This window comes from Nesoenas mayeri, assembly GCF_963082525.1.
Source record: "Nesoenas mayeri genome assembly, chromosome: 18".
Classification (NCBI taxonomy): domain Eukaryota; kingdom Metazoa; phylum Chordata; class Aves; order Columbiformes; family Columbidae; genus Nesoenas; species Nesoenas mayeri.
In genome coordinates this window covers 8,551,828-8,578,158 of record NC_137566.1, presented here as the reverse complement: position 1 = coordinate 8,578,158, position 26,331 = coordinate 8,551,828, and the positions used below count along the sequence as shown (strand labels likewise).

Here is a 26,331-nt window from a genome sequence, read left to right as displayed (position 1 = left end):
AAGGCGTCTCAACTGCTTATTAGCTAGGAAAGCCATGAAACCTCATTTCTCTAACAACAGAAAGAATTAGTTTCTACAACTCTGATTATGACAAGATACATCAAAACGCAGCTCTCTAAAGACATAAATAGAACATAGTTTTAGTCCCACAGATTTGCTAGCTAATTCTTTGACCAAAGAACAGTCATTCAGTCCAATGAATCTGAAGCAATTCATGTGCCATGTACAACATTCTCCCACTAAAGAACTCACTCAAGTTCCCACTACCTGAGTAGAGCTTGGCTTTGCTGCAGACGGGGTGATTTTGGCTGTCTTCTGTAGTGTAGAAGCTGAAGGTACACTCTGAGCAGGACGTGACACTAGGATTTAAGATGATGAAGAGTGATTTATAAACTTACACAAAGCCTGAGAAAACAAGTTGTGATCAGACACGATGATAATCATCGCTGTCAAATCCAAAAGCAACAGTGGTACAGGCCCTAGCACAAAACACCTTCTTTAGGTGCTGTTTTAATCCCATCCCAGTTCTCTGCTAAGGGTAACAACTCCCACTCTTCAATATCTGGCTGTACCACTCCCAGGGGACCTTAAAAGCCCCAGTCACACGATCATCTGAGAAATGGAATATTATTCTGCTAACAAATGCCATCTAATGCAAACTCATTTGTGACCATTTTCAACTCCAGTTACCCCAGATGCAAGATAAGGCAATGACTTGTGTGACTGCCCAGAATATTCAGAATCAGAGCTGTATTACACATCACTGAAAATGCCAGAACTTCTGGATGAATTTAAGAAGCTGAATATATTTGTTTCACATACAGCTGTCTGGGGAACAAAGTGCACAAATGGAAAAACATCTCAGTTTCAGTACTAAGTCCATCAACATCACTATGGCGTGCAAATCAAGGACTTCTGCTGCATCAGTAAACACAGCACGAAAAACAAGAAAGAAAGAAGCCAAATGAAGCTCATTGCATCCTAAAACTTTTAGAACATTGTTTATAACGTATTATTCCCAACAATATGCATCAGATTCCTACCTGCTGCAGGTACAGGGGTCGAAGCCTTCAGTGGTGTGGTAGGAGGGGCTGCGAGGGGTGAAGTCTGGCCCAGAGGACCTCCAGAAGCAGGTTTTGAAGCAGTTGAGAACGAAAACATTGGGGAAGTCCACTGACTGCTGCTAGTGGGAGAAGAGGTGTCTACAGCAGTGAACCTGCAAGAGAAAGCAGAATAACTTTCAGCTCTGAACTGGTCTTGGCTGTTTCCCTCCATCCAAAATGAAGCACTAAGTTCTAATGAATTTAGCATCCCTTGAAGTCAAAACAACTCGAGCTCCAGACACAAACTTAAAAGTGTAGCTTCTGGAGACAGTGGCAAGGAGCCATTCAGGATCATTTCTGAATATATGGAAGCACCAAGCCTGCTACTATAGACCCACCTAGTGAGCAAAAGCCAAACACCAACAAGAAATACTACTCTGCTTCAAAATGCATCTCATTATTTCACACCAAAGCACCACCTGTAGCAAATCTGAGGTGTCTTTCAGTGTCATCCTTGCATCAATGCTAAACTAGAAGTTTTGCAAAATATGAAATTCCATTCATCTGCAAACTCAGCTCCTCAAGGCAGGCAATTTAAATAGCCAATTCACAAGCATATCATTTACTTTATAGACAAAATATAAAATTTTAAAAGCTGAAAGAGCTACCATCAGATCCTGGTGTAGTAAAGATTTTTCTAATTAAAAAAATAATCATTTGAACCATCAGAAATTTCTTATGATGCGTTTACATTAGAATTGCTCTCCACAGAAAACAACTCCAATTAACATAGGTCTGTGTTTTAAATGATTTCCCCTAAAAAAGATAGCAAGTCTCAGGAGTTGGAGGGGAGAGTCGGTATATGAAATCTGAGAGCACTTATCGCTCAAATCTGTTCTGCAGTTTCTAATTGATATGAGTTTTCCTTCAGTTGGCATGAACAAGCTTTGAAGATTTCAGATCTTGTGTTCAGTGAGCAAGCATCCATTTGAGAACAAACCCACCCGCTCCACTGAACACAGGAGGGGAAAAGAAATCTATCAGCTATAGATACAGCTTCCTGTCAGATCTGCAAGTTACTCTTTAGGTCAGGGGTAAGGAACCTTCAACAAAGAAACTTGCGCTATCACCACCACACCTAAACCAGTTCCAGACATAAAGGATTTCAAACCCCATTGTTCCCAAGAGCCTTTAACCATGATTTGAGCCAAACCAAGGCACAGAATTACTGTTTGACACCTACAAATCAGACACGAAACAACTAGGTCTCTGGCAATTTGGTAAATTATCACTCTAATTTTTGCATCTTCCCTCCACTAGTATTTTGTCCATGAATGTAACCTCTGGTATGGGAAGCACAGAAGTTTTTCAGAGCAAGACAGCCATGTGTGGCATAAAGAGAGCCTTCCTCAGTGCTTCCTTGGGAGCATGGGGAACAGCTGTCAGGGCAAAAAGCCAGAAACCATCTTCACATCCATGCAATTTAACAAGTGTCTAGCCACTGCATTAAGTACTGTATTTACTTCTCATTGAGGTTCACTTTGACTGCAGAAGCTGAAGGTGCAAAAGATGACTTCTGTGCAACAGGTGTTGTGGAGACTGGTGGCCCAGGTGAGCTTTCTGCAGCTGGTTTAAAGTTCACAGATCCAAATGAAAAGGAGGTGGCAGTAGCTGTGGTGGTGACTACAGAAGGTGCAGGAGTCACAGATGCCTTAGGAGGAGAGGAGAAGGAGAACGTTGCTGCTCCAGTCAGACTGGGAGCCAGAGCTGGCTTGGAGGCATCGGTGGCAAAGGAGAAAGACGAAGGATCACTGCCCGTAGTACCAGGCGTCTTCACAGCTGAAGCCACAAAGGAAAAAGCAGCCGCTCCACCCGCTGCCGGGGGTTGACTTGAGGCAGGCGCAGCCAGAGCAACACCCGGTGCTGTGTCAGTCTTTCCAGAAGTTGGAGAAGTGGTTGGAGTCGTGGCGGTACTTCCTGCAGAAAAGACAAATGGGGAAGGAGGAGACTCGTTTGGCAGCAGTGACTAATGGCAGAAGGTATCGCAAGGTCAAATGGGGACAGTTCAGCACTATCTCGCTCACTGGACAGACAGTGAGGAAGAGAGATGACAGAGTCAGGCTTCCAGTCCCCAAACCCACTAAGTGATACAGAAACTGCACCAAGTCCAAGCCACGATCAATACTACAGTCTGTCTAGATTAATGTTGTTTCGAATTTCTCATGAAAAGGCTTCACTTTTCCCCATTGATTCTGATGAGGTTCCTGCCATCTCAAATAAAACAGGCTGTCAACGCAGAAGCTGGCCAGTGCTGCAGGGAGGCAGGCTGCCAAATAAAAGCATTCTTTTTGGGGAAGGAGAAGCAAATTTGGGCTTAGGGAAGGAAATGGTGGGTTTGCAATTATTACTGCCTGCCTGCAGACAAGCAACACAATCAGCTTTTACCTGCCCACCTCACACTTCATATGGCAACACATAACTCGGATAAAACTACTACTCCCAGCGGAGTCGCCTTGCCTTAAACCTTGACAACTTTTCACCTGCTAACACAATTTTCACAGTGCTGTGAAAAGCTACTGTTTAAAATGAGCTTTTGCTTCAGCCAAACACTTTAGTTCATCTCATGGTCTCCTGTGGCAAAACATATGGAGGAGAACCATCACGTCTCTCAAGCACACAGACCCTGCTCTGGCTCTGCACAGTGCTTGATCCTTGTCCTCAGGCAGAGCCCACTGTCACTGCTGCAGTCCCAGTCACACACCCCAAAGCTGGGCAAAGGGCCTCCTAGAATTGCTTTGGCCTCATTCCGCAGAGGGGCCAAAACACTCAAGAACTGCTCCCCGTTATCACTATAAAGAAAAAAAAAAGAAAGTCTTTTCCGTGACCACTTACAGATGAAGACGACAAAGATCCACAAATGCAAGTGTTTCCCTAACCCACTGGAGCACTTACCTGTCGATTTTGGAACTCTCTCCCCTACTAACGGCAACGGCTCTGGGGTCACAAGAAGTGATCTGACCCCTGGGTTTTGGTTGATCATGTAAAATGGGCAGAGCACACCATCCGTAGACAACAAGATCAGAACTGGAGCTGGAGGAAGGGTCTTCTCGTCACCTGCCAGAGACCACGTAGGTTAAATCCCACAGCCAAAGTTTCCTGTTCTGTTCCTACTGGCATTGGCACCTTCACATGACTTGCTTAGCACAGTATTTATTACATTTCACCCTTCTGTCTTTCACCTGTATCTTGGTTCCCTTTCCCGTGAATACCCAATTCTCTTTTTTTCCTTCTTTATCCCTTGCTATTTCTGACTTAATGAAAAATCTGCTATGCTCACGGTGCTTTGTTTGTCGGGCAGTGCAGTGGATGGCCGTGTTTCTCTACCTATCTATCAGTTCTTCAAGAAAACCATGCCAGAGAAGGGTAGGTTCCACATGGGAACAAGCTCCAAGACAAATGAGGTTTCTTTGAAATCCAAACTTGCTGTTAACTGCAAAGCCAATTAACGTGCAGCTAAAAATCAAGCTGATTGCAGCCTGTGAGAGCACAGAGAATGTGCAAAAGGCTTCTCCAAAAACCTTTCTAAAAACTCTACAGCAGCACAACTTGGTGTTAAAAAAAGCTGCCCTGACAGATTTCTTAATCCAATAACTGTACAGATTAAGAGAGAAAATGCTTCAAAATCCATTTTTCATTCAAGTACAAAGGTTGACCTCAATTCCCTTCTGTAAGTTTTCAGCCAGGTAAAGTTCTCAGTTAATCGGCACCCCCCTGTGCTCTTCAGGAACTCCTGACTGCAGTACCTTCGACTCTGCCTGAAGGCATCTCTATTTCAATCTGTCTCTGGGTTTCAAGGGAGAGTATTCAGAATTCACTAAGGTACAACACAATAGCTCAAATGTAGTTTCAGCTTCAGCCTCTGACAAGGTGCTTTGAAGAGCCTTCAGGCAGCACAGAAGGTACAGCAATAATGGAACTGGGGAGATGTAGAGCACAGCAGGGTTCAGTCAGTGCACGCCCTGTGCTCTAATGCAGAATTAAAACCTACGCATTCACCTCCATGATCTCTGTTTCTTTCTGGCTTTGAAACTAACCCACTTTTCCTTTAGATCAGCACAAATGTACTTCATACAAAACAGTTCTGCAAAATGACATAAGCTACAAGAAGAAAGCAAGCCTCCCAGGCTGTCCAAAATCCCCGGTGTTAGAATATAACTCCTTTAAACTCACTGTTATCCCAGCTCTGTGAAACACAGACATAACTCAGGTGCTCTGTTTGCCATGTCTACTAGTGCAGTATCCCAGGCTGCCAAAAACTTTGAGGAAGAACTGTATTTTATTTAACACTTTGCCATTTGAAGCCTTACATAGAAGTAAGCCTACATGCGCTGTGGGCTTGGTATGAAAAGGCAGGATGGATTCTCTGTCAGTCTCCCTTTCAGAGTAATTCCCTAGAACCCTGAGAACCAGGCTGCCCCTCAAAAATCTCTCATATATTGCTATTATTGGACTATTCCACAAGAAAGACTAACAGGACTTACTGATTGGGATGGGCATGTTACTGGTGTAATCTACAGCAACGCCAACAGGCAGAGTGTCATCGCTCTTGTCTGTCACAGGAAGTTCTGCTCTGCTGGAGTCCTCCAAAACCCATGATTCCCAGTTCTGCAAAAAGCAAGGCTATTATTTTGACTTCTGTTTTCATGCGGTCGGCCTTCCTCAGAACTCTAGACCACTACAATTGAAAGATAAGACTGCACAAAAAGCTAGAGAGCATTTACTTAAATTTGTCAGATTAACATATAATGTCAAGGCTCTTCACAGATTTGTGTGTGATTTCTCACACATCATTGCATGTCAGAGTTCAGTGAGGTCATACAGTTTTAATGTTTAACTTCAATTAATGACCTCACATGAATCACTTTATTATAGTGAGTTGGACCAAATTTTGAGACTACCAAGTGAATAATGGCGCTTGGTCCACAAGACACTGTGTTTCAGTTTATACTTTTGCGTCACTCAAATCTCTCATTCATCTATGAACTAAGTTTCTGTACAACTCAGATGTAAAACGAAAGGGGTTTTTTTGGCTTTTGGCTGTTGTTTGTTTGTTTTTTTTCAAATATACCATCTCTTTGTATTCCAGCTCTTACACAGGTTATACTTGCTTAGATTTTCTAGAATTGGAAGGTACATATGGACAAATGCAACAGGAACAAGAACATTACCTGATCCCCCTGTCTGGCAAGAATGCTGACTTCTGTGGAAGCTGCCGAAGCTGCCAGAACTAGATCCCTGTAAGCATGGACACAAGTGGGTTAAAACCAACATGAGGATCCAAGGCAAGGTCCCCAGTTCCACAGTTCTTTATTATCTATATAAATTTGTAACTAGGAATACAATTTATAAGATAGAACTGACTTTTCCTCCCAAGATGAGGGAAATACGATTCGCTACACCACTGTGGATTTTTTTTTTTCTTTAAAAGCAGTCAACAGGGGCTGAAACTCTTTGCCTAACAGTGATTTGGCAGCCACTGTATCATCATAAATAATTATGGTCCAAGTCAGGTAGTAGAAAAGTTAGAAGCAGCTTCTTCACACAGATAGACAATTAAGGGAGAAAACAAGTTCATGCTTTACCCAACCTATGACTTACAATCTCAAGGGAAATGGTTATGACAGATTTTAAAGAATAATAAGTATTCTCACAAGACAGATCAGTATGTTGGCACAGAGATAAAGCTTGCAGGAGAAATTAGCTGTACTTCCACAAAGCATTTTCTAAATAACAATTTCATTCACCTCATATTCAAGTTAGATATAGTTTACAAAAGGGAGGAACACAACAACTGAGAAGCGCACTCAGACACGCAGCACAAGGCAAAGGCTGTGCCGTGATTCCTGCCACTCACCATTCCTCAACGTAGTTGAGGAAGTAATGATGCTGTCTCTCTGTGCAGCTCCCGTAGCAAGGCTCCATGAAATTAATAAACTTCTCTGGTCGCTTCTCTTCCTTTTTCTGTAAGACCAACATTGGTAATTTACCTTCCAATGCAGAAATCAAGTAATTCTCCCATAAATATGACTGTATCAGGGTACACCAATAATTGCCACATACTTCAAGAGAGAACCAGCATCGTGAGACCACTTGAAAAATAAAGAACAAAGTAAACAAACACAAACTCTCCTCCAAAATATAAAGGAACAATAAAGAGTCTACATCTCACAACACCCTCAGCAATTAATAACCTGATACTAAATAAGAGCATATCATCAGGCCTAAAAATCTCCCTAACCTAAACAAAAACATGTGTCAGGACTCTACATCAGGCAAGGTTTTCTTCCTAAGTGTTCCCAGTTTGATCTTGGCAGAGAACAGGTTACTGATCGGCTTTCAAGTGGATACAACCTCCACCCAGTCCCCCTAAACCCACGATTCACAGCAGTACCAAACTCAAATCCTACACGATGCCAATGTGAATAATAAAAGCAACTTGTCATTGTAATAAACAAGTTAATAACAAGCAACAAACACTTCTGTCATTGTGACTTGCTGGCACTTACAGGCAATATGGCTACAACCACTTCCGGAGGCGTTTCCAGCGTCCCATCAGCCGCTGCATACACAATAGTAAAAACGTATGTGCCAATCCACAGGACGTCCAAAACTGAAAGAGAAGGAAACAAATACCTCAGTCAGGAATACTCCAGGATATTTCCTTTTAATGATCTGTCTGCAGAACATCAATCTTATTAGGGACAAAAACTGTGTGATCCCAGAAATTTCAAACACTAACCAAAAGAATGTATTGGATTTGCTTCATGATATCACAGGCAAAACATGACGCTACTGTTTCCAAACAGGGATTATGGTTTAGCATATCCAAATTAAATGAATGAACAAAACCACACTGCAATTATGTAACTAGCATAGGACACTGGTACGGTTATAACTAAAAACAACATGAGGAGGAATGAGTAATAGTATTTTAAAAGAAGAAATAAAAATATGTACCTTTAACAGGATTGTCCGAGTCATAAAAGGGAGGACAAGGGATTACTTTCTTCTCCTGTAGATTCTGCAAATAAAACTACCCTTAAATTCAAAGAAAAAGGCACCAAACGAAGTCAATTGCAAGGTTTGCAGAAAGCCCAGAGAACTGGTTTAGAGCAACTCATCCACTCTTTAACACTCACCACATGCCACTCTGAAATCATAACATTTAAGTGGCAGGTGCAAATCTTAAACCCAGCATTGGTCTAAAACCCTTTAATATTTACCAGAGGGGTTGGGCAGCTTCACATGGCTCACACCATGTGCCACCTGACTAAATTCTGTAGCTTGCGATGCAAAGAAAATAAAACAAACTACTCAGCAGACATAAAACTTTACTAGCAACAACACTTACAGGCAGATATTGCACCACTGTGCCATTTTGCTTCCCTACAGCCAGCTGTTTTCCCTTTGGGCTCCAACACACTAAGCAAAAAAAAAAAAAGACAATTTTGTTAGCACTAAGGAATTGGAGAGTTACAAGGCCCCACAAAAGCAGGAGGACCAACAATTTAAACCCACAATTTTCCCCCTGCAGAATAGCATGAATCTGAATTAAACAAGCAGGGGTTCACTCAGTCACAGAGAATGCAAGACTGCACATATCAAAAAACAATTGATGACGAGACCTATTTGCATGCTTCCTTGGAAATCACAGTCAAGTCTGAGGCAGCACAAACCACAGGTGAAAACATTTGATTAATCCACAAGATGCAGCTCCCCCAATCAACTGGGAAAGAGCAGATATACTGTAAGACATTTTTCCAAGTCTTAAGGAGTTTAGATACTTCCTTTTTGAGAATTTTTTTAGAGAAACCTCCCCTTGAGACAAACAGCCTTTTTACAGCTATCTTCACTTCTACTCTTCTCTGTCTGGGGCTGCCACTCACCAGATGTAACGGCGACGGAGGACGGCAGCGTGGCGTACACTTTCACAGAGTCCGTGACCTGCAGGACGGAGATGCTGCCATCGGACAGGCAGATGGCCACCATGGCAGGGCTGGCGGGGTTCCACTTCAGGTCATTGACCATCGCTCCATTCCCCGCGTCCTTGGCCAGTTTGTGATACGCAAATGCACGTTTCTGCTGTTTTGCCTTTTAGAAAAGACAAATACTTGAGATGGTCAAAGCTGAGCACAAAACCAAGTTCTCCTAAAGTCATAATTCAAAGCAGTTTTGACTCTCCTATACAGTAACGACTGATAAATATAAGAAGCAGATTCTGAGTTTACTGAACAATTCCTTTACAAGTCACCTCCCACAGAGAGACAGAAAGTCCCACCCAAGCTATGTCTCTCCTCCTGTTATATTCTCAAAAAAAAACCCAAACCAAACCAAAAAGCAAATCCACTTTGCACATGTTTTACCTGATTTAAGAACGTGCGGACATCAAAAAAGCCAACGAAGGAACCGATCTCACTGGACATCATACAGACAGACAGTGTGAGATTATCACAGCTCAGAGCCAGGTGCTGCACAGGAAACTTCATGGGAACTAAGGTACTCTGAACATTCTCCACTTAAAACACAAAAAAAGGGAAGATAGAATGAATGGGATTAATATAAATAACAATAACTGTTCTTGTAAAATAATAGCACTAGAACAAGTTTATGCAAAAATTACCAGTCTTATTAACAGTGGCTCTCAAAGCTAATGTAGAAAAACCGAGTGAAAGCAACTCCCTTCATCTCTATCAATACAGTCTCAAGAGTTGCCAAATTCCTAAGAAAATTCCACTTCCCTTCTTCAGTAACCTGGAGGAAAATTAAGTACAGATGGCCAAACCTGAATGATGCCTGAACAGCAGCACCCCAGTGATGTGTTCCCAACAACTATCAGATCAGAAAAGCCCATACAAATCTGCCTCCGGAAAGACCACGAGACATCCCTTACCGATTTTATTGGGATCTTCTCCCAGCTGGTTCTGCATGAGAAGATTTTTGGTGTGAAAGATTTGCAGACTGGTTCCTCCACCAGCAAAGACCAGCCCGTATTTGTTAGACACTGCGAGGAGGCTGGAGCGCTCTTTTGGAAGATCATCAGGAGCGTCGAAGATGCGGACCTTCTTCAGCGCTCTGAACTGAAAGTCCTGTTGTGAGAGAGTTGGGAAGCAGCTGTACACATGCTCATGCAGAGGATGGTTTACTTCAGTTTCTCTAGACAGTAAGTTGCAAGGTTTCTCCACAAGAAATACAAAACACCTGCCAAGGCAGGGTCCCCACCCACTGGGGACAGAGCAGAGATATAACATGACTGAAAAAACCCTGTTGCCTTAAAGCTACAAAGCACATACCTGCTTAGATGAATCCTTGTTTTCTTCTGTAATTAATGACATACAGAACAGATACAGTTATTCCCTTCCACCCACCCCCAGCAATTACTTTGTATAAACAAACTTGGGCTTTTTGCATTCACTTATCTCATAATTTACATTGTCCTTTTGTAAAAGGAGGAAGAGAAAAGCAGAGCAAGGAATACAAAATCCCAAACTACAGACTGAATTAAGAAACAGCAGTTGCACTACCAGCATGCAAAACCTGAGGTTGCACTTAGGAATGAGTCTCTTCCCAAGGTGCCAATTGTTGAACTGAGCATTGGATTGAATGTCAGTAACTCAAATCAACCACCTGAGTTTTATTTCCAAGTTATTGCCAAAGCACTGAATAAGTACATTCCTGCAACCTGAGAAGGCTGTGGCAACTCAGAACCTTCTGCAAAACAAACAGCTGAAGTCTCTTGTTTTTGAAGAGGCCTGAGCAGAAAGCAGCTGCAGGAAGATCCACCTGGGCTACAGGAATCTGAACCCCGTGTCCTCATTTATAAAGTCTCGCAGCAAAACTTTGGAGACACAGCGATGGGCTTGGCTGGCACCACACAGCAAGACTCTCCTTTACACTGTCCCATAGGCAATAATCACACATACTGTGCCCCAAAGCAGGAGATTCCCAGCACAAGACATGCTGACAGGTCTGGGAAACACACCACTCCTCTCCCAAAATAAAGTTCACCAACCGGCACACTGTGCCTCTCCCTCCCCGGGTGCTACCAAGCTCCCCCTCACCACAGGCCGCGCCATCCCCTCTCTCTTCCACTCCACAGGCTGGTACCGGACTCAGCTGAAAATTCCTCAGGTGCTTCACAAGGATGCCTGGAAATGCCCCCACCACCGGCCTGCCAGCCCCACAGCCCAAGTCAAGTCTCTCTCACAGCCCACCTCCCCTCACGGCGCAGGACAAGTCCTCCCCAAGTCCCGCTCCCTCATGGGCCCAGACGACCCCCTCCACGGTCTGTCAGCCCCTCCCGGCCTAAACCAGCCCGAGCCAAACCGCCTGCCATCCCCTCACCACCGGGGGCTGCCCCCTCAGAGTCCCCCTGCTCTCTCCCGCCTCTCACCTTCATCTCCCGCTCGGGGATCACGTCCATATCGTCCCCCATGGCGGCACCACCGCTCCCGCGGCCCTGCGACACGGCCGGGAAACCCCCGCGCGCCGCCAGTGCGCTCACTTCCGCTTCCGGCGGGGCCGCTCTAGCCCTCAGCTCTTTATGCTCCGCGGTGGCTTGAGTCCTCCAGCGGGCTGCGCTGTGTCGCAGCTGCGGCGGCGCCGGGTCCCCCCGGGGCTGGAGAACGGGGCCATAAACGCCACCCCTGGGGGCCGAAGAGGCTGCTTGGCAAGCGGGTGTGTTTAATAACCCCTTGGTTCGTTATGTTGTGAGGCAGCGTCTGCCTCCGTGGTCGTGGCCACACGCGGGGGTCCAGAGGGGACAGACCCGCTGGGGACAGGGCATGGCTAGTACCCGAAATCCAACGTGAGTGATAGAAATAAGTTAATAAAAATAAGTTTGATAGACTTCAGGTGTTTATTAGGTGTTAGGTCACAGGAATGGTGTGTGTTAGGACAAGCAGGAGAGGGCTGAAGGACAAGGTGCTTGCTCTGAGGGGTTAAAGGGACAAAACCAGAGCAGGAACCGGTTCAGACTGTGTATGGCTGCAAGTCGGGTAACAAAGGAACCACGAGTGCCCAGGACATGAGTTCAGTCCAAGGACAACGTGAAGACAACGCTTTCTTCCTCCTTCAACCTTCAAAAGATCACTGGATCATTGGACGTGCACTGTGGACATTTACCTGTGCCAAATGTTTCCAAGAAATGTGATAGATATGTCAAGGGTTTCCTGGAAATGAAAGAGTATGTATGGTCTGCATGTATATAACCTCTGGAAACAGAAATCTTACAACTCTGGTTTAGAAATGTCTTTACTTGTGGACTTCCCTGGCTGTGCCATGGTGGGGCTGGTGAAGAGCTGCTCCACGCTGTCCCTCAGCCCTTGGGAAGGGGCTGCCACACTTTCCACAGCAGGAATCCAGTGGCTCTGCAGCTCTAAGCGGATCCTGCGCCATCAGCCTGGGCAGCAGCAAGAGCACACAGTTCCATACACCTCTGGTTACATGCAACCTAGCTGGAAACGTGAGCAGGAAGAAGTGCTTTTCCCACTCACAGCAGGATTTCTTCCCTTGCTCCCTCCTGCCTCAATTTCAGAGGGTTCAGCCATCACACTGTGCCAGCACAGGGGGGTGTCACCTTAGCACTTAGACCTGTGGGGACAAGGACACCCTGAGAAATGCAGTTTCCAGCTCTGGCAGGTCATGCGTGTCTTTTCCAGGACCAGAAGGAGGAGAATTTCCACAGAGACAAAAGCCGTGATGGCTTTGGGCAGTGACCTAAACTGTGTGTGGCAACCAGCATCCAAATTTCCCTCGTGTAATGCGCTACCTTTATTTTCTAACCGAACAATGGCTTTAACACAGCCTGGAAAAGCAGGTGCATTCCCAGAGGCTGCCAGGCAGCAGAAAGCAGACACAGGGCTCTGATCTGAGGGCAGTTCTGTCCTTTTGAGGAACACATGGAATAAGTGCACCCAGCCATTCCCCCAGGAAGCCTGGTCTGCATTTTGATAACTCACATCAGATAAGAACCTCAGGCAATCGCTTCATGTGCAGACAGTGAAGAAAACAACCAAACCCACACCACAAAAAAAATCCAACACCACCCAAAAACCAACACTTTGAAGAGAAGCATTACAAGAATCTGCTCTTGATAAACAAATTAGTCCTTAAAACAAGCACCACCACCTGCTTGCTTTCAGTAAGACAAAAAAACCAAACCACCAGCTTTCAGGAGGCGGCCTCTGCTTTTCATAACCCAAACTCCATGGCATTCAGTCAGTTATTACAGATGAAGATCAGATCAAGACAGCCCACACTTATCTCTAGGATCTATTTAAAGGTTTATATTAACAGACTCGGAAGCCAGCTCGCTTAATCTGCAACCAATCATATGGACCAAGCTTCAGAGGAGCTAAACTAAATACACTGACACATGGCGGAGCTTCAGAAGATTTATTTTCAGTCCTTGAAGTAGACTGGTGCTGCTTTTGCTCTTAATTTTTTCCTCTCCATTACAATTTTGGTTTTCATGCAAACAGTAGTAAGAATGTTGTTTTTTTTATTTAAAACTGCAGCCTTTGGCAGGAACAATCAGCCTAGTAGAGTTAATCATCTGTATTTCCTTTATAAAAATTATTTATTAAACCATGATTAAAAAAAAAAAGTTCAAAGCTGCCAAGATTGTTTAAGAAAAGAGTAGGGAAAGGGCAAAGAGCAAACATCTGGATTCCAGAAAGTGTATAGAGTGAGAATCACCGCAGTAACCCGCGTGTGGATACCACACTCCCAGCTACATCTGGATCCCAGCTCACACTCCACACTTAAACCATTCTTATTTTGCAGACTCGAGGGCTTATCCATGAGGGAAGTGTCCCCAAGAGTTGCAGGAGACCAAGCTGAAACACAAATGGGGTGTCTGCAGAACTCAGAGGGACAGAGTGGCTGCGTGAGGACAGATCCCAGTCTGACTGGGTTCACAGTTCAGAATAAAGTAACTTGGGTTGGAAGGGACCTTCGCAGGTCCTTCCAAGTTGGGTCATGCAGCTTCCTTCACCCAAAGGTTTGATGTCACCCTGGGCTTTCCTGCAGGGCTGCAAACGTCACAGCAGGCTTGTTTCCACACCGACGGACAGGACAGACAACCGCCTGTTCAGAGGTCACGCTCACCATCGGATCTAAGCACAGATTTATCAGGAAGGGTGTCCCTCGGGGAGCTTTAACCACCCTCACATGCAGCGGCTGGTGTTGGACCCACCGAGATCTGGCTGCAGGACAGACCCATGGAGGGGACAGATATATGCGGTCACCACCTCCAATTGAAACACCGCGCAGGCAGATCTCTGGTGTCCACACACCTTCCTGCATCCACCCAGCACACGACTAAGTCACGGAGGTGGGAGCCTGATGTGTTTTGGTGGGGTCGGGAAGGGAAGAACTAGTCCAAAGCCAGGAAACGCAGGATGGAGCAGAGAAGGCACTTACTTTCTTTGCACCCATGAAGCTGCTCTCAGGGGCTTTACTAGAGAAATGCTCAATATCTGGCAGCACAGCACCTGTCATGACAAGCACAGCTCTGAATCCATACACTGGGAGGAAAGCGGCTCCCTGTCTGAGAAATGCAGGAAGGGCAGAGGAAAGAGTAAGATCACAGGATTTTTTGTTTGGTCTTACATTACACTTGGCGCTACAGCTGCTGTCTAACAAATCAAGTTGGCTACGGGATGCAGCAGAAAGACATGAGCTGGGGGTCTCCAGCTTCCCTTGCTGTTCCTCTAAGGCATGTTAGTTGAAAACTAGGACTGTCCACAGTGAGAAGTAACAAAGCAGAGATAACCTCTGTTATAGACCAGCAAAGCAAACAGTGCCGATATTTCAGCCTGTCCTCTTCAAGGGAGGCTGGCTATGTCTCGCTCTGGAGGTGGACCAGAAGGTTTTGGGTTGCTTTCGTTGGCTTTTCCTTCAAACATCATGACCCTGCAAAACACAACAAACAATACCACTGAAAAAAAAGCAGGTAGATCTTTACCCGTAATTGGGGGTGGGATTATTTTATCTGCTGAATTATTTTATCAGCTTCCTATGCAAAGTGCAGCCAATAATTAACAGAGGGGACAAAGCCATCAGAGGGCAGTGCTGCTAGCCCAGAGGCAGCTTGGCTTTTCCAGTAGCTTCCAGGAGATAGTTTCCAAAGCCTCTGCTGGTTTTTCCTCTCAGAACCCTGAGGATTAGCACGTTTTATTTAGACAGCCACTTCCAAAATCCCCCAGGTACACAATGTACGCTAAGTGCTCCTGATGTCTAAAAGCAAATACTCTCCCTGGCCCACCTTGTACGTCGCCACACAGCAGAACATTCAAAAGCCAACACCAAAGAAGCGACAGCAGTTACAGCCAGGAAAAAAGGCAGAGACAAGGAGAAAGGCACAGGCCAGAAGAATCTCAAGCATTTTGCAACCACCAGCACTGTCTTCCTCCCTGAGGACGGCAGCTACGCTGGGAATGCCAGCTGCCCCGCTGGATCAAAGGGCTGCACTGCTCTTGGGGAGAGTTTTACATTTCTGCTCCTGCTCTAAAGAGTCCAACAGACAATGGGGTGTCTGTTAGCAAGAGAAGGGACTCGTCTGTGAAAACTGCTGCTGTTGGGAGGAAGGGTGGAAGATGTGGGACAGGCTGCAGGCTCAGCCTGCGTCCATGGAGAAAGAACAGAGGAGCAGGGATGTGAGAAGCGTGTGTGCTCAAGGGAGCATCCCAACCTGCAGACACATGGCACTCAGTGGGGAGAGAAGACTCATCACCTAACATGTACCAACTTGGAGGGACCATGTGAGAGGTGGGCGCAGGATCCTTCCCCCCAACCTCCCCTGAAAGCGATTGTGCTGCTAAAGCCGCCTCCAAAAAGGGGAAAGGGGGGACGGAGAGGAGCAGCTCCTATTCACGGTGGTTACAGACATAAAAGCAGGGCCAGCCTCTGTGGCTGTGAAAGGAAAAGTCAGGCTTCAATGGGGTGGGGATGGAGCCAAGCAAGTGTTGGGAAGCAGTTTGTTACAGCAGGACTTTGAGAGCCCTGTTGAGGGGGCAGAGGGGCCGTGGGAGGCTGGTGCTGGCAGCCTGTAATGCAGAAAACCTCTCCCAGCACAAGCCAGCTGTTTCAATTATGCATCCTGTCTCCATCTACTGCCCCATCCCTCCAAAATCAGGCATGGTGGGAGCATACTGTGGGAAACAGGAGCCAGCACTGCTGGTGTTGGCACAACCATCATTTGCCACTCAAGCTCTGCCACCATTCACAGGGGAAGCCAATGTCCCCAAAGCCACAGGGAAGAGAAAGGAAGAAGTCCTACAGTGCTGAGAGCCTGCATGCCCTCAGGAAAGGGGAAGAATAGCACTGAAGAATCGCCCTGCACAGAGCACGTGGGAGGAAGGCTGTGCTAACACACCCTGCGCAGCCCAGACACTGGGTTATACACCCTCTCGTGTCCCTTTGCAAATTCCCCTTCACAAGGGTCCTCGTCTCCCCTCTGCAAACACCAACCATGCACGGCTCTATATCCACTAGGCAGAACAGCTTCTGCTCCCCAACATGCCAGCTCAGGTCCTGTGTGTCCCCCGCTCCCCCCACATGGACACTCACAGTTTCAGCACAGCAGAGCGTTTCCCAAGCATCACGTTGACGAAGTCCTGGTACGAGATGGTCTCACTAACCCCTCCAGTCACCTCAGAGATCATCTTCTTCAGTTCGAGGTGGGTCTTTGGAGCCCCCATCTTCTCCATCATCCTTTTGACAGACATCAAATCTGCAAGAGCAAGGCAAGCGGTGTTGCCGTGAAGTGGCCACATGGAGCACAGACCAACCCAAGGGACATAGGCATGAGTTCCCACCTCAGACCACTTCACCTGCAGACTCAGGGGCTGAAAGCAGTAAAGCTGTTGCTGAAGCCAAGAGAGGCTTTCCAGTAGAGCCCAGTACAGAGCAGCCCTTTCCATTTGTGCAGCTCAAAATAAAAGCACCGTGCACACAGAAAAGGGACAAGTCTCCAAGTGGTCCAGAGACATGTGGTGACACTGCTCTCCAACTCAGAGCATGGTGCCAAGAATCACAAGAATGGAGAAGAGGGAAGCAACACGGGGGTTAAAGCCAGAAAGAAATAAGCTGTGGGGAGTGTGTGCCCCTGCCCATCACCACAGGCCATTTCCTTCCATTGCTTTGCAACCTGTGGCCCCTTCCCTCCCGGAAAGGCAGCGCAGCCCTGTGTCAGGCTTCCTCCAGCTCCCCGCAGGCTTTACTTCAGCTGGGGAACTGGTGGAGGAGGGGAGCGAGGCAGCAGCCTCCTGCAACGGCACAGCATGCAAGTGATTACACTTCAATGTGCGTTCCAGGCCTGCAGAAGGCTGGATTTTTATGTAATTGGTGCTTTCTGGGCCCAAACCAGGGCTGCTCAGCTGAGCCAGACTCACACCCAAATCCCCTGCTTCCCTCCGCTCCCCTCCCAGCAAAGCAAAGAGCTTCTCTGCACTAGAAGTGCTCATGGTTTCATTCAGCTTCTGCCTCAAGCCAGGCAAAACCCAGGACTGCCCAAGCCCTGCAGCTTCTGGAAATGCTGAGGATGGAGAAGGCAGCTTTAGTGGAGTAAAATGTAGAAGAAAATCAAAGGCATTTAGAGCAGAAAGAAGGAACTAAGCAGAGACTGAGGAAGACAACAAAAAAGAGCTTAGATCTTGAAGCAGGTGAGGAAAGCCTAAGCTGAGAGGCAGGGGCTGGAGAGCCAAGGAAACCCCTGGCTGGGAATCAAGAGCAAACAAGGCTGGACACAGAAGCAGCCCACAGATTTTCCTCCTCAGCAACGCCAGTACAGAGGGAAGCAGCAGATATCATCTCAGCAGGCTGTTGCTCTTTCAGCCCAGCATCCCTGAGTCACTCACCAATCTCCCCTTGGTTGTTCAGGTCAAACTCCATGTACTTCTCTGGAAGAGACACAGAAGTAAGTTAGCAGGATGCTAGAGCAGGAGGTACACAGGGCTTTGGAGCACTGCCTGCTTAGAGCAATGAATTAAAAGATGAGGGGATAAGATTGATATACAGTTCAAAGAGGAAGACCATCATGAGACCTGGTTTAGCACCCTTATCTCAATTCCAAGGCTCTAGAGTTAAGTGCTCTTTAATTGTGGCTGCTTTTCATTTAAGCTGAAGGAAAACACTGGCATGAGAACAAGGTATCAGCTAGCCATGAATAACATTAAGAGGTTTCCAGCCAGAAAAACAAAGCTCTGGAACAGCCTCCCAGGAGGAGTAGCAAGGAAAACAAAACACTGAGCACTCCCAAAATGAAGCTTGATCCGATTAGGAGGGGGATTAAATGGCGTGGTTGCCTGCAATAACCAGGGACAGACTCTACTGCTGCCAGAGCAGCACCTGCCAGCAGAGATGCTCAAGGACCACATCAAGAGGTCAAAGACAAGAACATCCCCAGGAACAGTCATGCTAGAGCAGGCTGTTCACTCTTCCAGCCTGCTGTCAAACATTGCTGAATTGGGCAATTCCAGCATCCCCAGAGAAAGGCAGAGCCAGCTCAAGAAGATCTGGTTAGCTTTGCAAGACGAAAGCTAGCATGCCATAACAGACAGCACTGATTTGAGTCAGAAAAATCAGGATTTCAGTCCTGTGCTGCTTCTGACCTTTGAAGTGGCACACCTGGTGCTTCCTACCCCCCTTGCTAGCTGTTCCCCATTTAGACTTTAAGCTCTTCAGGCAAGGATTTGTCTGTCTTACAGACCATAGAGCTCCCAGCGCCGCAGGGGGCCCCCCATCATCTCAGTTCTGCTAAATGAGAAGAGCAAGATGCCTGCTGCCACCATCCATCCACGCTGAGCTGCAGAAATCGCCACTTGCCCTGCGGTTCACGGTCCCCATAACAGCCTTGGGGCACTCAAATTGAGTGAGAGCTCCCAGGCTGCTCCTTTCCCCAAGGGGAAAAAGCCCTTTTGCCTCTGCTCCAGGGACACCAGCAAGCAGATGAGTGTGAACAGAGAAGTGGCAGGTTAATTTAAGGGAAGAGGGGATATTTTACACGTCAGAGCCTTCTGAGGACCTGTGTTTCTGAAAGGAAAGTCCCAGGTTGGCTGGACCGATGGGCAGAGGAATAGCTTGGCGTGTCTTCACCTGGTGGGTTGCTGCTGTTGTGAGCTGAACGGGGCAGACATACAGCAATACCACGTGCAAAACAAAGCTGTTTGTGCTTCGGGCAGAAATAAACATCTCCCTTCAAGCATTAAGCAACCAATCCTGGATGAAAACAGGGCTCTCACATGTGCTTAGGGGCCAAAGCAATGCTTGATGTGGAACTGTCCCTCTGCATACTCTGCCCTGCCAAAATGACCTTGTGCAAATGAGCTGCTGCCTCCCTGGGAGGGGGTCAGGCACCCCAGCATGCGTTCGGGGACACAAACCCCACTCTGCTGTGTCTCTGCCCAGCACATGTTTTATTTTCTTCTCAGCTGACACTTTGTCAAAAGCGCCGAGAATAGAGGCAGCTTTACATCATCATGCTCTACGCCTCAGCTCGCACATTCATCTTTCCCTCCCATCCCAGCTGCGGGGATTCAGTGGGGCAAAACTATGCAATCCCTCCCCACACAAATGCATTTACACAAACACTGCACAGGGGCTCCCCAGCCGGGGAGGGCAGCGGGAAGGACAACAGAGAAGAAACGCTCCCCCCATCATCATCACACAATGAGCCGATTGTTGGAGGAGGCGTTGGAGAGCGGGACAGGCCACGGAGGCAAACTCACGAGGAGATGCCAAAGGCTCTCGTTACAGGGAATTCTGAGCCTGTGACCTACAGTTGCAATGTTTGAAGAGCCCCAATTGTGATGGGAAAAAATAATGTGGGGCTGCAGCCAAAAGCCAGAGCCATACAAAAGGCAACAGAAAAACGACAGGGAGCACGGGAGGCTCCTCTGTGCCTGGCAGGGTAAGGGATCACAAAACCCCAGCCACGCTGGATTGCAAAGCCAAAATTCAAAGGGAAATAGCGGACAACGCCTGAAATGAAAGCAAGGTCAGGCTGTATTTGGTTAGAGCCAGGCTGAGGACAAACCTCGAGGGCAGTGTGACGCAGAAGGCATGTTTTCTCAACTGCCTTCAGGCACTGCTTGGAATGAAAGCGGATGCACCCAGAACAACCCTGCCAAATCTTGTCCTGTAACCACTTTGGGGACAAGCTCCAGAGGACTCCACACTTTTAAGCTCTTTCTCTATCCCCCATCCCAGCAAACAGCCCAAACGTAAGCCCCAAATCTGTCAGCCCACCCTCCTTAGGCTTTGGCCAGGACTAGAGACATGCTACTGCTGTTGCTTCTGGTATCAAGGGGCTCGGAAAGGATCAGATCAAACCAAAGAAACTTGTGGGGTGAGAAAGGCCCCAGCTCCTCCAGCAAGCAGCTGAGACCTCTGCTCTGTGGGAAGAGGTCCTCCTATTCACTTAAAAAATAGTCCAGCTACTGCATCGTGCATTACACCAGCTAGCTTGTCTGGGTATCTAGACAGAAACCGTCCTCCCGCTGCTCCCCAGGGTTTTGTCCACGCAGCAGGTTTTGCAGTACCAGCAGCTGCCAGGCAGGATGGCTGCAGGGTGACATGTCCCTGCCTCACCAAGCACAAAGATTCGTGTGGGAAAACCACCTCTCCAGGGAATTTCACTGAGTCCCACAAGCGATGGGGAGGCATCCATCCATCCATCTGTCCCAGCTCAGTCACTTGTATTTGGCAGAGAAGCTCGGGCTGGTACAGTCCAAGTGCTGAGGAGAATAATATGTTCAGAGCATACAGTCAGGCTGAAAGGACACAGAAACCCACTGGTTCGTACCTTTGAACACTGCCAACTTCTCCTCCAGATCTTCTTCATCACTGAACTTTGGGTCACAGAGAAATTCCTAAAGCAGAAAAAAAAAGTTAAACACTCTAGAGGGCATGTATGAACGCAGCATTATCCAGAAGATCTACACAATTCCCAGAGAGCCACATCTGAGTAACAGTGACAGGAGGCTTGAAAATGGGTTTAATCCCTCCACACCTTATCATTAACACTACAGTGCAAGGGGAATAATGCACCTGGTGTCTCGATTTCCCACCAACAGCTTGAGGGAGGACGGGACCTCAGGTGCCTTTGGAATAACTGCATGAAACCCCCTTTTCTTGCACCCAAGGTTTCAGCTCCCCATATATCTGCTTCAGCACGCACAGCACATCGATCAGGCACCTTTTCCCAGCAAGGGCTCCTATTGCTTGCAAAAAGCACTCTGATCTCAGAGTTTTTAAACTCCTGGATAACTTTGAGGGCTAGCAAATAGAAGAGTCAAAGTCCGCAGAACACCATGGAAACAAAAGAGGACAGGTATTTTGGGGAAGGGAACAGGCACCCACTCTCAAAGTGCCTATTCACTTCTCCCCCTGACTCTGGAGAGGAAAATCTTGTGTCAGTTCTGGTCACTTGTCCCTGGCCCCACCTGAAAAACCTTCAGGTACTGGAGCGAACAGAGCAGGACTCGCACAGCCAGCTCCGCTGCTCTGCCCTGCCAGCAACACCACCGCAGCTGCGAGCAGCCGGTCTCTCTGCCCTCCCACACCGCCCAGCCCCAGCGAGCCCAGCGCAGCGTCACAGCTCGGTCTGTGTTCAGCAACACCACCGCATTCTTCAGCGCAGAAATCATTAACATCTGTACAGTTTGTGCACTGCCTGTCCTGGAGAAAACCCCTCCAGGGGTTAGAGTGGATGGAGGGCTGAGGCTGTTCCCCACTCTGGGCATCTGTTCCTCACAAGGAAGGCAGGAGTGGGTCTCCAAGATAGTAGAGTCTCTGACATGGGTAGTACTGGGGCAGCATAATTTGTGATAAGTAAGACAGGCCCCCTCATCCAAAAGAAGCCCCATTTGCAGACACTGGGGCATCAGGACTGCAGGAGGTCCCCACAGTCATCAGGAACCCAAATGTGCAAATGCCTCAAACCTTCACTGCCAGGTAACCACTGCTTTGGCAAGTCCTTTATGTGCAGCTAAACTAAGGTTTTGTAGGAAGGCAGCTAGGACAGAAGTTACTGCCAGCCCCTCTTCCCATCTCACAGACTCCAGATAGGACATCAGAGACCATGTCCCCTAAACCAGCGTGACACGGACTTCCCTTATCACCATGGACACCACGTCAAATTGAGAACTGTGGTGAAAAGCAATGTTCCCAGTTCCTTCTTTCACTCTCCTTTACCAACTCCATTTATCTCAAATTATTTCTACCCAGGGGTATCATTTGCCAGCCTAACACAAAGGGCCCAATTCAGCTTTGAGACCTGGGCTCAGCCAACAGCAGAAGTCACCAGAGATTCATGTTACCTACTGCCATCACCACTGAACAGCCCCTGTAGAAGGAACCTGCCAAACATCCCTGAGAACAAAAACAGGGCCAGAGCATCTCCTCACCACCAGGTCACAGCTTCATTCCTGCAGAAGCAGCAGTTTGCACCTACCAGCAGAACAGGGGATATGAGAGCAGAGTGCAGTATTGCTTCAGGAGCAAGAAAGCACGGGAACAGTGAAGACTCAAGGGAAGAGAATACTACATGTGCACAGGATGGCTGAGGGACACATGCCCAGGGGTCCAAGAGCCCCTGGCAGCATGGTGTGAGAGCAGGATGGGTGACACTGTGCACATACCTGGCACCCAGTCCTCCTGCATTTCAACTGGAGGGGAGCTGGGCAGCCCACCAGCGTCACAGCTCTGCTCACAACCAAAGGAAGCAACAGGGCAGCATATTTCAAAGGCATTCCACCCTCTACATTGTATGCAAACTGGGCTACCACTGCGATAAGGCAAACACTCACAATAGCACACAGGAATTCAGTCCCCAGGGCCAGTGACTCAGACTCAGCCGAGTGGCTGAAGTTCCTCCTCAAGCCCTTCACTAAATCTTCCATTTTAAGAGGCACGTTCTATTAATAAGAACTGCTTACTAAGCCCCAGCCTCTCCCCCACTCCTGCCCTGAACAGCCTGACTTTTCTAAGCCAATAAATTCAGCCACACAAGTCCCAGCTACCTGCAAGACCACCTGAGCAAAGCCAGATCCTTCTTCCCTTTCCAAAAAGGCATCTCCAGCCAGAAGCCCACGCTCTCACTGGGCTGTTTAAGTGCTTGACACCAGCCACCCCACATGCTGGGGCTGGGAAGGGGCTGAGGGATGCTCGTGCCAACCCTGGATGTGAAAGCAGGTACCTGCTCTCTGGCAGGCTGAATTCTATCCCCACAGCCCAGCGCATTAGAGGGTAAAACTAGGTTGAAACTAATCTGTGCTGGATTAGACTTGCCACCTTGATGCACGAGGCTGAACAATGTGATTGCCATTTCCCAGGAAGAGGGGAACGGCCAAGAGGGGACCCCAGAGGAGTGTTTCAAGCTGGAAAAGACAGAATTCAATACTAGCCCTTCAGAAGCACATGTGCATTTAGGATGCTGCCTGCCAAAGACCCTTATCCCAGTGAGACGTCTGTGGTAGAAACCAGCCAGGAAAACAGGGCTGGGAGGGAACAAAGTGTTAGGATGAGACAATGAAACTAAGCCTGATAAGAATTTGGCCTGATGGTAGGTTTTATTAGGAGCACTTTACACCTGGGGCTCTTCAAGGCTTGGGAAACCCCCTCCCTGGCTCTAGCCTTAGTATCAGCCCAGGTTTACCTGTCAGCTCCGTGTCAGGGGGAGGTGCGAGTTGCTTCACTGCACACTCACTGCAAACTCTCCCAGTGCTGCTGTGCAGAGCGAGCAAAGAACAGCAGACCGGGGTTTGCTGCCCAGAACCACTGCAGCACAGCGGCTGCTCTGGATCCATGGGCAGCTGCTACGCCTGCTATCCACAGCTTGATTTCTAGCTGCTCAAATCTCCTCTCCTAGCCCTGAGCCAACACACAGGGCAGCAAGGACACGAACAAGCAGCTCTAACCTCTGTCAGTGGGAAGTCACGTAGCTTGTTTCATTTTTGTGACCCAAACCTCACACAGAGAAAAAGTCTGGCAGAAGTGATGGCTGCTTTGGGGAAGGACAGGAACACGGGAGGAAGAAGAACCCCCAGCCCTAGGGCACAGCAGCTGCACTTCAGCAGCAGCTCCCCAGGCTCAGTCCTACGGCTCCTGCCAGCTGAAGGATCACATACCCACCCTGTGCCCAAGTGATGCTGGGGACAGCTCTGCAGCAGCAGAAACTGCAGCAATAGGTACAACACACTCCCTTCCTCCCCCAACTCGAGAGTCAGCTCCACTTTGGCCATGTGGGACATGTTGAGACCCATTGACATGCCTCCTTGGCACATGTTGTGCTGCCTGCCCATGGCATGTTTCAGAGGCTCCTTTTTAGCCAATTGCTCTTATTCTACTGCAGCACCTCCTAGTTTCTAATAATCCAATTCCCTTCCCAGTGACCTACATAAACTCCACCTCCACCATCTCAGCCCTGCCTGAAGGAACATATTGGCACTTTCCACAGCCCAGATAATGTGGGGGCAAGGCAAGCCCACCATCTCTTCCAGGTTCTCATCTCACGCAGCTCTTTGAATTCTCCACCTGTAACACCAATGGGCCACTGGCTATATCAACAAGTGACCACCAAGCCCACCTAGAAATGACCCTAGAAATCCCATCGTTTATGGTTTCAAGGTTAAAAACTTCTTTTCACCTTCAGAACAGCTCTCAGCTGGGAGAGATGCCAATGGAGCTGCCCCCACAGGCCATGCCAAGCAAGGGACAGGGCAAGCCCAAAGCTCCAGGAAAGGACCTTGCCTGACCCCAGCATGAAGGGCACACAGCCCAGCGTACTTTGTACTAATCCAGGAGCTGCTGTTCCCCTGGCCCAAGGCTTGTGGGACACCCAACCATCCTGGGCTCCCCATTCACCCACTGCAATCAAAAACTAGAAAGGCTTGAGTCAGCTCTTCTGACCAGCAGATGCTCCTCACTCCTAGGAGAAGAGACTGAAGTGCTCAATACAGTGGATGGAAGAACAATAACTCCTGTTCTTGCTGGAGCACGTTCCCAAGGGGACTTCCGTGGCAACGGGACCCTGAGCACGCACCGCCCCCCGAACCTGCCCAGGCTGTGGTCGCAGGAGAAGAAAGAGCAGCCTGCGAGGGGAGCACCCCGGGCGGTGGGGCTGGAGAACAAACCCCCGCAGAGCCACCGCCTCCTCCAGCCGGATTTCCCTCCCAGGGGGCACAGGCTGAAGAGGGGGCAGCTCCCCCTGTCTTCTCCCTGCTCTCCCCCGCCCGGCACCGCCACAACTCCCATCCCGCCGGGCACCGGCTCAGCCCCGCGCGGCCGCCCCCATCCCCATCCCGCCCCTCGGAGCCCCCCTGCCCGGTCCCCGCGGGGCTGCCCCGGCTCGGCTCTAGTCGGGGGGGTGGTCCTGGCCCCACCTTGTTGATCTCCTCCAGCCGCCCGTCCTGCGGGGCCCGCCGCAGCCCCCCGCCGCTCGGCCGGCGCGGAACCGCCATCTCCCGGAGCCGCCCCGAGCCCGCCGCCGCTTTAAATAGGGGTGGGCAGGGCCGGGCGGGGCGGGTGGTGCAGGACCTCCGCCCCCCCCCGTTAACCCCTTCCCTGCCGAGAACCGGCGGCTGACAGCCCCCGCCCCGCTCCGGGCTGCTCTTCCCGGGGGACGTAAGCCGGCTACTCGCGGAGTGCAGCCGCTCGGTCAGGTCTTGCTGGAGAACTGCCTGATCCGGAGTGAGGCGGGGGAAGCAGCGGCCGAGCCCCCGGCGGGATGGGAAGGGAAGGGACAGGCTCCCCCTGGCGCCGCGCACAGCGGCTGCGGCCCCCGGAACACCCCCCGGATCCCCTCCGGAGCTATCCCGGTACAGGTGCACCCGCCTCGGGCACCGAGCACTGATTCCGGTGGCAGGTTTGCAAGCTGCTGTTTGGGAGCAGCTCTGGGGTGTGATAAAGCACAACCGCTTGCAAGTCGGTGCTGGTGAGCACTGGAGCATGAGCAGCAGGACAAGACACTGCAGCGCAGGACAGACGCGATCAAAGCTGATGCGTGTCCTGGCCAGGATCTAATGTGGGTCGTGGCACTCAGCTCCCTCATTCCCCCCACAATCTCAGCTAGACACCTTCTTTTTTAAAGACCTGTACTTAGGTGAGGTTTTTCAGTAGAATTGTCAGACAGGTGCCCCACACCACCCCAGAGCCAGCTGCCTTTCAACCCTGGGTGCAGCTACTTGCTCTTTGAGAAAGCAGCGAGTGCAGGTACAGCGTGTGTCCC

The 26,331-nt window shown here is 48.8% G+C and overlaps 2 protein-coding genes across 4 annotated transcripts in view; both read right to left on the bottom strand.

The window, feature by feature from the left end:
- Window positions 1-11,580, bottom strand: part of NUP214 (nucleoporin 214) — a 39,287-nt gene extending 27,707 nt beyond the window's left edge. For all 3 annotated transcript variants that reach the window (XM_080356050.1, XM_080356052.1, XM_080356051.1), the window contains exons 1-14: window positions 11,494-11,580; window positions 9,994-10,189; window positions 9,467-9,618; window positions 8,990-9,194; window positions 8,455-8,525; window positions 8,061-8,124; window positions 7,610-7,713; window positions 6,958-7,064; window positions 6,272-6,338; window positions 5,585-5,708; window positions 3,996-4,157; window positions 2,567-3,020; window positions 1,044-1,216; window positions 268-359 (exon numbers count right to left, since the gene is read on the bottom strand). In XM_080356050.1, the coding sequence (XP_080212176.1) occupies window positions 268-359; window positions 1,044-1,216; window positions 2,567-3,020; window positions 3,996-4,157; window positions 5,585-5,708; window positions 6,272-6,338; window positions 6,958-7,064; window positions 7,610-7,713; window positions 8,061-8,124; window positions 8,455-8,525; window positions 8,990-9,194; window positions 9,467-9,618; window positions 9,994-10,189; window positions 11,494-11,535 (2,013 nt within the window). In that variant the 5' untranslated portion in view covers window positions 11,536-11,580. The remainder of the gene's footprint in view (window positions 1-267; window positions 360-1,043; window positions 1,217-2,566; window positions 3,021-3,995; window positions 4,158-5,584; window positions 5,709-6,271; window positions 6,339-6,957; window positions 7,065-7,609; window positions 7,714-8,060; window positions 8,125-8,454; window positions 8,526-8,989; window positions 9,195-9,466; window positions 9,619-9,993; window positions 10,190-11,493) is intronic.
- A 3,349-nt stretch (window positions 11,581-14,929) lies between these two features.
- Window positions 14,930-25,564, bottom strand: AIF1L (allograft inflammatory factor 1 like; the record flags this gene model as incomplete). Its single annotated transcript, XM_080355982.1, has 5 exons — window positions 14,930-15,017; window positions 16,674-16,836; window positions 17,963-18,004; window positions 20,908-20,974; window positions 25,487-25,564. 5 exons carry the CDS (start codon window positions 25,562-25,564, stop codon window positions 14,930-14,932), a joined length of 438 nt encoding a protein of 145 aa, XP_080212108.1.
- Between the last annotated feature and the right edge of the window lie 767 nt (window positions 25,565-26,331).